The sequence below is a fragment of the Haliaeetus leucocephalus genome, unplaced genomic scaffold (assembly GCF_000737465.1).
Source record: "Haliaeetus leucocephalus isolate CR32 unplaced genomic scaffold, Haliaeetus_leucocephalus-4.0 Scaffold164, whole genome shotgun sequence".
NCBI lineage: Eukaryota > Metazoa > Chordata > Aves > Accipitriformes > Accipitridae > Haliaeetus > Haliaeetus leucocephalus.
This window is the reverse complement of record NW_010972600.1, coordinates 1,188,995-1,200,907: the sequence shown is the minus strand read 5'-3', so window position 1 is coordinate 1,200,907 and position 11,913 is coordinate 1,188,995. Positions and strand designations below refer to the sequence as shown.

The 11,913-nt window shown below is 45.7% G+C and overlaps 1 protein-coding gene across 3 annotated transcripts in view; it reads right to left on the bottom strand.

Moving 5' to 3' along the window:
• GNG7 (guanine nucleotide binding protein (G protein), gamma 7) overlaps nucleotides 1-11,913 on the bottom strand; it is a 59,305-nt gene that overhangs the window by 21,934 nt on the left and 25,458 nt on the right. Inside the window, exon 1 of one of the 3 annotated variants that reach the window (XM_010563197.1) lies at nucleotides 9,905-9,942. The exons of 1 other annotated variant lie outside the window; for it this stretch is intronic. Coding sequence is in view for 1 of the 2 variants with exons in the window: in XM_010563195.1 (XP_010561497.1) it covers nucleotides 6,170-6,209 (40 nt within the window). In the remaining variant the exon portion in view is untranslated. Of the gene's footprint in view, nucleotides 1-6,169; nucleotides 6,271-9,904; nucleotides 9,943-11,913 lie in introns of those variants that run through there. One more of the 3 variants, XM_010563195.1, reaches the window with a different exon arrangement.

Below are 11,913 nucleotides of genomic sequence, written 5' to 3'. Positions count from 1 at the left end.
GGGGGGGGGCGCGGGGGAGGGGGGGGGGGGGGGGGGGGGCACAGATCGGAGACGACAGACGTGATGATGAAAGCTGACGGCAGCGGTGACACTTCCCAGGACAGGAAGGTATTTGTGCGGCGAGCAGAGCCCATGCCCACGGCGCGGGCAGCGAGGGACGGGCAGATAAGGGAGAGCAGCAGCGCTGCAGGACAGGGCATTTTTCACATAGCCAGCATTCCTAGGGGAGGCCATCACTGCAGAAATCCCTTGTCTCCGTTAATAAAAACACATAGAAGGGAGAAAGAATGAATCAAGCTTATTTAGCCACAAGCGAATACAATACTTCACTCGCTCCGCAGCCTTGTGTGCTGTTCAGAGACTCTGGATGGGATTGTAGTGTATTTTTTAAGGTAAAAAAGGCATCACACAAACATCTGCTCATCAGCCCCCTGCCCTCCCCACACCTCAGCACATTCACTTATGTCAATACAGCTTATACCATGCTCGTATATTTTAAAAGGACCTGTTTATAAGCTTCGGCTCTAAATACCCAAAACAGAGTTGAAAGCTAGAAGAAAACTGGAAAACCATAACCTCTGTAGAGGCAAGTTAACCCAAACTGGAACAAATGACAGGCACCGATACAGGAACCAACGTGATTTTCTGGCTGCCCATTTTATTGCATTCAGCAGTAGGGGACAGGCAACAGGAAATTTGTATCCCATGATAAGCTCACTTACAGAGGGATTAGTGGAATTTTACCAGTTTTCTAAGTCATTTACACAAATACATGAACCACCATGCTGGCATTGCTTGTCAAACATCATGCCGCTCGTTGGCTATGGCACAGTGACAGCATGAGGAAAACTCTGGGCCTTAGCCGCAGATGTTTTATATGGCTTGGCTTTTAACTCACAGCTGCAGAAACCCTTTCAACACACTGCTCTACCCCTGCAAGAAAAATTAAGAGTTTGTGCTAAGACCTAACTTATAACAAACAAAGCAGAGCACACCCTTGCATACATGGTTGGCATCCCCCACTGAAAGAGGCAATGGATTTTGACATCTTTAAGAAAACTTAATGACCACTGATATTAAGTCTCATGGAAAGATTTCTATTGACCTCCATGTTTGCAAAAACCCTTTTACATTTAAAATGACTCAGAAGCCAAGTCCAGCCTAGCTGTGTGCCCTTAAATCCCAATTTGCTTTCCTGCAATTTCACCCTAATTGCATTTGATAGAAAATGGACAAACAATATTTCTATTCTGCTAGAAAAAGATGTGCTACCTGCCCAGCTGTGCTACTACTGACAAACTACAGAAGGCCACTTTTATCACTGAAACAGTGCCTTTTAGTGACCAAGCCTGGATGAAGATTACAGAAGAGACTCACCCAAGGTGTGCATACCTGGCATTGCAATGCGTTAATCCCTGGCTAATTAACATCTTCATTCAGCAGCTGAAGTTATGAGGAACACATTACCTGTGCATTTAAAAGTTACAGATTACATACGCACATCCTTAGTGCCACACACTGTCAGCTTCTACAGCTCATCCTATTTCCCCTCCTTGCCCATTCCAATGTTTACTCCAGTATTTCTTGCTTAGGAACTATACTTTAATTTTGAAAATACAACCTGATAATTTTATTATATTTTTCATCTTAAACCCCCTATATTAAGGTTAGCAGTAATACACTCGAGCTGCTTAAAAACCTCTGGACTTAAGTCTCGAACTTAAAACTCCAGGCTACACGTTCAACTCTTAGCTTGTCAAAAGCTAGACATCAAACAAGATAAGGATAATATACTGTATAATGTAGAAAGAAAAACACAAAACCAGCCACCTAAATACAAGTTTTATTTCTTCAAAATCTAATTGCAAGTCCTGTTTACAGCACTGAAGGCAGGCAGCTACGGGGATGGGTCAGGCTTTGCCAGCAACACGAGATCAAGTCTCCAGAGAACTATTGTCAAGCTTCTGAAAGAAAGGGGTGAAATAAAACAAAAATATTTGTAAAACGTAATGGGATTTTTTCCACCACCACTGGAGAATGTTTTTTAGGCAGTTAGCCAGCACCACTTCAAAGAGTAAAAAAGCATGTGGTTTTTGCACAGCTTTGTACTTTAATATTAAACACCAAAAAAAAAAGCTGGGCTCAGTGAGGCAGCCAGGCAACAGTCACTTTGATGCAGGAGAAAGTACGTCAATCGGCTGCATCACTGCAGCGGTTCCGGGGTCGGGGAACCCTCCTACAGCATCTCCCTGCCCACGCAGCGAGCACCATGTACCGCTCCCCTCCGCAGCACGGCGGGCCCAGCGAGAGGAGGGGGAGGAAGACAAAAAAACCCAAGACATCGTTTTTCACTCCAGCAAAAGGACAAAGCTGAGTCAGATGCTAACTCACAGGCAGCTTTTTGTAAGGTGTGGAGGTAACGCTGCAAAGGCTGGAGCCATCCCACAGAGGGGTCGGGACGAGGCACATGCTGCCGGGCTGCTCCCCGTTCTGCTGCCAGCCAGAGGGAGGAAGGATGTCCCTGCAAGAGCTTGAATCATAGAATCGTTTAGGTTGGAAAAGACCTTTAAGATCATTGAGTCCCCCTGAAGATGATCATCCCCTTGAAACGGGGATGCAAACAATCTCATTTCAATCTCATTTCTCTCAAAGATCCTTAGGAAGAGGTGGTCCCGATGCAGCAATTCACCCACTCTTGCTCAGGCATCGTAAAAAAAAACCCAAACAATCGGAGTAAGCCAGGCAAAGCACATTTACAGCAGTGGTGTTTGTGCTGCAACACACCGGACTTTCATGCAATTTCATTTTAATACAGGACCATTAACTACACGTTATGGGCTTGTTTTGCAACTGGCTCCTGACTGTCTGTAGAATTTAATTTAGACATATGAAAAAGACAGGTCTTAACTAAACAAGAAGTGCAATTTCTAGCAGCCCTGTTTTGCTATGAAAGCTAATTGTCAATTCCTCAAATTCCAAGTAGTTAAAAACTGGACTTCGGTCTTACTTGCCACTGTTTAACCTGTTCAAGTCTGGTACTAACCTAGCTATATCCAAAAGGACCCAGACCTAAAGCTTATTGCACTATGGCTCTCCAGCCCTGCTTCTCCTCTTTCTGAGCAGGTTTTCAAATCCCTGCAGCAGGTTACCACAGGGCAAACCAGGACAGCAAGGCTTCCAAAGCATAAACTGTCAACTAACTCCATCAGCACCTCGCACAACGGGAACCCAACTCAACCCCGCTGCAGATACTACTAAAAGCCTGATGTTATTGCTGAGAAGTTTGATTTATACCAGGCTCATCTCAGAAAAGCCAAGAGAAAACCCTGCAGATTTCTCAGTTCTCCTTCCACTGCAGAGAGCACCACACACAACATTCCTGAAGGACTTGCAGCAAAAAGCGGGAATTAAGAAACATGACATGCAGGCCCACGCTGCCTCATCAGTGGCAGGCAGAGGTTATTCCTAGCAGCTAGCTGAAGTTAATACGGTTTATTTAAAAAAGGGAAAGTCCTCATGCTATATGAGAACCTCAAATGACTGCTGCTATTTGCCTAAAGTTTCCCTTTCACACTAAGATTAATTAGACAGTGCTGCACCTGCCTGGAGTCTCCTATACTAAAAATAAAGGAAAGAAACGCAGGATTTAGTATCTTGTGAAAAATGCCTCTTTGGGTTTGCCGGGGTGGCCAAAAGCTGCTTTGATATCAGTTGCTACGATTGCTAAAAAAAGACAGCTAGGGAGAACGAGTATAGTCCTTGGCATCGTGCGTCTCCTCCTCCTCCCGCAGGTGGCCGGGATCCAGCCCCGGCACGCAGCCGCCCCACAGCCCTCCCCGGTGCTGGCTGGTGAGCGGTGCCGGGTTTTGCCGTTCGGCATCTGAAGCAAGTGAGTCGCACTGCCGCCTCCTCGAGCCCCGAAAAACCTGGACCGTGCGTGCAAGCTCTCCTCCCCGCTGCACACAGGGTCGGTGTTAAGGTTTTGGTGTGAAAGGGGCAAGAAAAATCCCCCCCCCATCTGATTGCAGCATTGGAGGGGTTGAGTGAGAAGTACGGTTCATGGGACTTTAAAAGACCCCTCCCCTAAGCAATGGAATGGTTTTAAATAGGATCATTCCAGCTGCTGCATGATATTCCTTCACTCTTTCCTGGGAACCTATTATTCTGGAAACTGCCAAAGATACAGCAGAGACTGCTGGGGCCACGCTGCAATAGGCAGCGCCCAGTGACTGGTGTGATGCTCGGAGCACCCTCAGCTCCTAGCAGTTGCTCCAGAAAGGCAGAACCCGCTTTGCCACTCAAACCCCTTACGTTCATCCAATGGTTTTCAAAGTCATGAATAAAGTTAAAAACAAAAGGAGAAAGTTCATTTTACCCTGCACTTACTCATTTTGTAAAAGTTGTGCTTACAGAGACAGAGCTTTTACGAGATGAGAGCAAAACTGTTTGCAAGGGTGCAACTTTTCGGTGAAATTTCAGTATTACTCAGAAAAGAGTCTTACACATCATCTTGACAGAGCTTGTATAAGCTCTTAGTGACAGCAAAGGCAGGAGGATGTTTTAGCAATGGTGTGGGGAAAAAGGAGGAGCTATGACCTAATTTAGTAACTGAACTACGACCTGCAAGTTGACGAGTGGCTAATTGATGGAAGAAAGGCAACATGCCTGTTCCAGAGCACCAATACTTCCTATTAAGTAGGAAACGCTGAAGAAGGAAAGGTAAAAGCAACTGCAGAATATGACAATGAGAAACTAGGTGGATTAGTCACTGAAGACTAGTAACACAAATAAATCCAGCGTGTGCATTCATTCATCCCCTCCTCCAAGGGCTTTGGGATGCTGCAGATGTTACACGCAGAGCGGCTCGACATTAAGTGTGAAATGAGGTAAATCCAATTCTCACAGGGAGAACGCTATCACTCTGACAGCACATAAATCCCACGGACTGGAGCTGGAAATGCCAGGAGAAATGACTGGGTCACTAGAAAGTGAATTCAACACCACCGCAGAAGACAGTGACAGACTTTCGGCGAGCTCCTTACCAAGGCTGTTGATCTGGGTCAATGGCTAGACGCATGCAAAGGAAAGATTGGCCTGTTTTTACTTATTAAAGTAGAAGGAAATGCTTCCATAAATAGGAACTAGAGGAATCAGTACTGATGGCATTTGCTCTGCCTTCATTCATCCGCAGAAGATGTAAACACCGAATTTTACTCTTGACTGATGGACGAAACAAGCCCTGAAAATCCCTCCAAGTTGTATGGGAAGGAAAGTGGTATGGTGTGGTGTGTTTTTTTGTAACCAGAATAGAAAGAGGAAAAGTGGCCAAATTCCTGAAAAAAATGAACATTCACCTAGAAAAGACTGTTTTTAAACACTGGCTTGAGCCCAGCCTGCTTTCCAATTGTCCATTCACCTCCAAAATGCCCTCAAGGTCCCCAGTACAGGAACTGATGCACAGTGACTGCAGGGCAGCAGGTCAAGGATCACAGGCAAGAGCAGCCTATTGCTAACTTTCTCCTACTCTTCAGCAAGCTGGGTTTTTTTTACTATAATGTCCCACACACCAGCTCCTGGCTTGCTTCTGAGTGAGCCCAAAAAAGGGGGGGGGGAGGACAAGTTTGGAGCAGGCTGGAGACAGGAGAAGTTACTTATCCTGAAGACCCATCAGGGTTTAAGGCAGCACATCTATGGCTCAAGCACTCTCTATTCAACAAAACTTTAAAATAACATGAAGTGGTCTAGCAGTAAAATCCACAAATACTGCTAGCTTGCATGCCCAAAGCCGGTGGGTTTACCAGCCATGGCTCAGACCTGACAATTTGACATGTCTGATAGCAGCAGATCTGCTGCTTGCAAACAGTCCTCAGCTTGCACTCAGAACACTCTGCATGCACTTAAAATTTTTCAAAAAGGGACTAATTACACATGCCTCTGCAGTTAGAAGTACATACAAACTAGCCCAGCTGTAGTATGACCAGCCTGGTCACAGAAGAACAAAGGCAATAACTGCAGGACAACAGGGAGCGCTGGCAGAGGGAGAAGAAAGCAGAGAAGACTCATTAAACCACTCAGAGAATTGTGACACATCTCATGCTGCCGCCCACACAGCAGGCAAACAAAATAAAACAAGTTATTAATGAAAAAGAACAGCTGATACTATAGTGACCTGACCACAACTTGCAGGGGACAGAGCAGCTGAGCTGCATTCCAGGTGCCAGCTGCTGGCCACAGCACCTCCAGCTCCTCCACCAGTTTAATCTCCAAAGCCTTGGTCTCTCATGCCCAGACCTGGCAGACTCAGCTCTAAACTCAATTTGTCCTACAGATTACTCTACAGTCGAGCCTTGCGAGCACACACGTCCTTTGAAGATAAACACTGCTTCTACCCAGTGAATCAGCATAAGCCAGCCCAGCTCTGAGCACTACGGTGGAACAGAGTCTCATTTTCTGAAATGTCAGAGTAGGAGTCTGCAGCTCATTAGTGCCAGCTCCAGCGCTGAAGATGCAGTGTGGTAGCATGCCTTGAGGAATTAAATAAGGTCAGTCCCAAATTTAGGGATTGACTGCTAATGTGTCTTAAATGCAGTTTGTTAAAAATAAAGGGTTTATTTTGATATGGCATACAGCACATTGCATCATCTGGGGTGTGCGGCGAGACAGATGGTAAGAATAAGACAGAGCCTTCCCTTCACAGCATTTGCTACCATGTTAGGAGCCTCTTCAAATGACTGTTCAGTAAGTTTTCCAGAGGCTGTTTAAGACAAGAGAGATTGAGAAGTAGATGATCAGCACTCCATTAACTAACATTTTAAAGGACCTGACAGCACTAAGAACAGGCATACCATAACTGTAAGTCTTACAGTATTTTTTAATTATTGTTGTTAATATTAGATAACTTGCCAACCCGTTGCTGACACTTAGGACGGGACAGCAGGTTCCCGGCTTTGCAGGAATCCTGTAAGTCTCCTATTACCCCCCAGTCACGTACTTCATCAACACCAGCCCTAACTGCTCCTCCAAGACAGCGCATTAAGGTAAACAACATCTTAAAAGCCACTTTGAACCAATGTTGCACACTTCTAATGTCAAGTACCTCAGTCCTCAAAGAACATCACTGAAAAACAGCATGCCACTACCTCACTCCCACCAACAGCACATTAAGATTTGGCTGCCAACCTAAAATTGTTGGCAATTTTACAGCAGCAACAAGACGATAAAATGCCTGCTCAAATCCATGAGCGATGGACAGGTGCAGTAATATTCGGTTCAGGATTACGAGTAGAAAAACTGCAATACATATGTGGCAAAGCCAGCCAGCTTTTAGCTAATATTCTCCTGGAGTGAAAAAACCCAAGTCAGTAGACCTATAGAAACTGGAGGAAGTGTATTTGAAGGCAACATCATCCCAAAGTTAAAAGCAATAAATGGCTAAAGCTCCATATGAGCCTCTTGGCTCCTATATAGCCTGGAGGTCCAGATAGAGCATCTGAGATAATTACAAAAAGCTCCACTTCGCCTCTGGAGCCGCAGAAGCAAGGGAGAGCTCAGCGTGCCGCACGGCTTCCCGCTGGGGCTTTGGCTCACCACTGATGACTGTGGTCCATAAAAGCCAGCGGAGCATCCTGCTGAGCCATCCCCACCACCCAGGGGAAGGCCTGCGAAGATACGACTGCCTCTTGCAGTTGCTGCGGCCGTATGTTTGCAGCATTAAGGCAATAAAAGACCATGCAACGCGCTCTCCTTCTAACAGGTTTCCTTCCAAATTAACAAATGTCTTTAAGTACCGGGAAAGAAGCATCACCAGATTACGGGAGAGCCAGTTCTGCACGTACAGAATGCAAAAATTACAGTTCCTTGAAGATATCTCAGAAGTGCTGGAGGAGTGCAGAGAGAGGCTGCTTTAATTGCTTTAACCCACTGTGCAGTATCTCTGTAGCAAATACTACTTCCTAAGGGTTCAAATCTGAAGTACAGTAGCTGTCCAAAGCTATTTGCAAGTTTATTGTAAACAAGTGCTACTTCTCAGGCCTCTACTTCAAGCAAGATAAAGCATGGCAATTAAGCTACAACTTCTGTGCCAAAACAAGATAAACTAATTTTCTACTGAAATTCTGCAGAACTACCCCAAACTCCTGGAAGAGCAGCCTGGGGCATGGGCAGAGAAGCGAGTGGGCTGCAGGGTGCGATGCTGCTCCAGTGTGACAGCCTTCACCGGTGCTCACGCTTCCAGCCATCAGCAGATGGGGGGTTCTTCCCTCTTCCTTCAGGGAGGAATTCAGGACCCAGTGCTCAGAGCACAAGTTGGCTTCCATGTTCATCCTGCAATACCCGCCTGCACATGCCTGTAGACATGCTGCTGGTAGTCTTCTCCAGTGAGGCTTGGCTTTAAAAGCTTGGGAGCAGTATTAAGTGAAGGGCTATCATGAAAGTAGAACTCAAATTAAACCTCTGATGCAGCTTCACATGGGAAAAGCTACATGCTGTATTAATTTATACGCGGCACCCAGGCTGCTGGGAGAGTGACTCATCCTTTGCACAGAAGCCGTCTGTCCAGTGAACTCATGGGATGTGTGGAAGCCACCAGTGGTTCATGTTCAGCTCCCATCCACTCTGCACAGGACTTGGGTTGCAGCTCAGCAGCTATCTCCATCTTCTGACACATCTTCCAGGTACACCAGACGATCTAATTCAAAAGCACTGTTGCGTTTGAGCAAACATCTCGTGCGTGAACCCAAAATGAGTTATTAGTTCAAGGCATCTCAGACCATTAGGTAGACTGAAGTTATGGATGGGTTAAGACTAGAGGAAAACTTGAGTAATTTATCATGCTCCGAAAGCGTCCTGCTGTGTTTACAATTAAAATACCACAGGAAAAAAACACTGTCCACAGAAAGGGGAAGAGATTTGTAATTGTTTCATATGCCTTGAACCCCTCCTGGCCTTGAATCCTTCGGCCAGACGCTGCATTCAACAGGTTAATGAGCTGGAGAGCTCATCAAAGGACAGATGTTTATTCCCCCTTTAATTTCTCTTCAAGTCACAAATGCTCACAAATATTTATCTACAGAAGTCATAGCACTAATCCCATCTCCTTCCTAGCTTTTAAGTTTAGTGATCAAAGTTGTACAATTTGTTGAAGACTGTATTTCAATTTCAGTTAGTGGTCTCTTCTAAAGAATAATAAAAAAAGCATTTTTCATAGGGGAAATTAAGAGAAAATGGGCATGTTCTAGTGAAAATTAAAAGGCACATCAAAGCGAAACCAGGCAGCTTAATTTCACACCATCTATTCCTAAAAAGGATGACTGTAGGCAATCCCCTTTCAACAAAGGACTTTGCTTTCCCAGAACAGCATTTCGAAGCACTGCCTGATCTACGTCCCCACCCACGCAGATACCCCTGGCTTCACATAAGAGTACCAGTTTGTGTGGAAACTCCTCTACGTGCACCCCAATCCTCTTCAAAAACAATCTCAAGAGCAACAAGCGAATCCCACCTGCGTTCCCACCCCTCGGTGGCACAAGGAAAACGGAAGCCGTGACAACCAAGGCACTTGCTCAGAAGGTGGCCCTGGGAAAGGGCTTTGTTTTGTTTTCCCCTGCCCCTCGACCCTTAGCTGACCACAGCTGGAAACACACAGCTTTTGAGGTCTGACTTGATTATCAGAGCTCAGTTGCATTTCACTGTTAACTATGCAAGCCCTATACGGGACAAGTGCATCACTGAAACTTCAGCTGATAAATAAATTAGGTTAAAATCCAGTGTATGGTGTGGTAAACATTTCCTAACTATTATTAGCCAAAGGAAAGAGTGTGACTGAGCTCCTGTAACAGTCAACATTGGCTGCTTCCACCTGTCCTGCTGCCAGGGGTTTAGTTTGCTGCCAGGGGACACACGGTACCTTCGCTGGACAGCTGCACCAGGATGACAGGCCATTGCCGTAATGGAGTATATTAAAATTCAGTGCTGTGAGCCAGACAAGCATGTGCAGGATGTCTTCAACAACAAACCGCCACTGGGTGCTGCAAGCACGCAGAGATGGTTCAACTATCGAACCCAAAGCACTAGAGGTGCATTGGGGGCACGCCGCTCCTCGAGCTCAGGGAACTGAGAATCTGCAGAGTTTTCCAGTCCGTTTATCAGAGATGCTCCTCTTCCCTCCTCTGCTTCCAAAGAAGTCTAAACTGGATTTCTTAAGAAGCAAAAGGCCAAACTTCCCCACACGAGGGCAGCAATTAGGACGTTATTAGAAATGCCTTCTGAGATGACTGTTCTCTCCTTCCCCCCCTCTCAGTGCACACTGATCCTGGGGAGTTGTTTGTCTCCACTCTCCATTTGTCATCCTCACTCAAAGAGCACATGAGTCAGACTGTGCACCACAGATGCTGCTGATAAGCGCACACTCCATTTGGGAATATTAGCAACCCTGCAGAACAGAGACAGCTAAAAAAACAAATCCCCATCTACTGACTCCCAATCAACTATGCCAGTAAGTGCCTGGTAAATGTCACTGGCTTTACACTTTGTATAAACATCAATCTTTGGATGGTCCAGATTGACTCAACTCCTGCAAGATCGAAGCACACACCTTATAAAAAGGGCTGCAACCGAGCTGCACCTTCAGCATGGAACAATCAGTGCCCGTCCCAGGGGTGCTCACCGTAGTTCTGTCCCAACAAATACCACAAAGATGAAAAAGGAGATACGTAACTTATTTTCGCGCAGCAATCTTACATAGGCTGGATTTTTGCTATGTGTAATTTTCCAGAGCAGCAAAAGTGAAGCAATCACATGGACCAGTCATAGCAGAGAGCTCAAGCCCTGGCGAGCTGGAAGCTCGACCCCAGAGACCAGCAGCTTTGCTCTGGAAAAGGGATCTGATGAGCTTCAGTAAAACAGCACCGACTGTAGGTGCTCTCACCACTGGTTTGGAATCAGTTTACCGTAACAGAATTAAACTAGATAAAAGGAAACACTTCAGTGCATGTATACAATCCCACTAAATAAAACTATGCATGATTAAAAAGCCATCAGCTTCAGTGCTGATAAACCTCGGTGGGCCCTGACTGCACTGTCACCCTCTCACTGCAGCCCTTGGCACATCTTAATGCTCCTTTCAGGCACATCTGGAGAACTATCCTATTATCTACAAAAAAACCCAAAACAAAAACCAAGAAAACACACAGTGACCTAGTTCAAAGTGTACAACTTGTCTATTTTCAATAGAGCAGAGCCAGCTGCAGTGCAGACTGTCCTGACCAGAGGCAGAACAAAGTCCTCCTCCGTCGGCACACAGCACCGGGCTCTGTGCAACAAGCTGCTCCTTCTGCATCAGCCTGTTCTGCTTGTGCCAAATTGTTCTTTGTAACACTCACAAACTGGTTCTGCAGAATCCTACAATTAGAACAGCACCACGTATACAAATGCCACGGATTAAGGATCAAGAGCTCTTCTACTCACAAGAGTTTTTTTAAATCTCAGATTAATTTGCATGTAGTGTGTTTTGAAGCCATGAACTTAAATGAAGGAATGGAGGAGTTTCCAACAAAAACGGTCAGTCTCATTACATACAGCCTCTGTAGTGCTCAGGCTGCATCAGCCTAAAGATCCACTGTGCAAAGCTGCTCATCCTGGAGAGCAGCCAGCAGGAGAGGAAGGAAAATGTGCAAGAAACCAGGCAGTCCAGCTGGGCCACAGCTACTGTTTTTACAGTTTCTAAAGCTCCAGGACTTAAAATGATTTGAGGATCTTCCCTTATCACCACTGTATCTCATCTGTTCCTTCCAACACAGGAAACCGGTTATACAGCACTCACTCTGTGCCAACAGCCAGACAACACTCATCTGGAATATTAACCTGTCCTAGAGGTCTGAGTGTGCTGAAAAGGCCAATATAACTGAGAAATGCTGA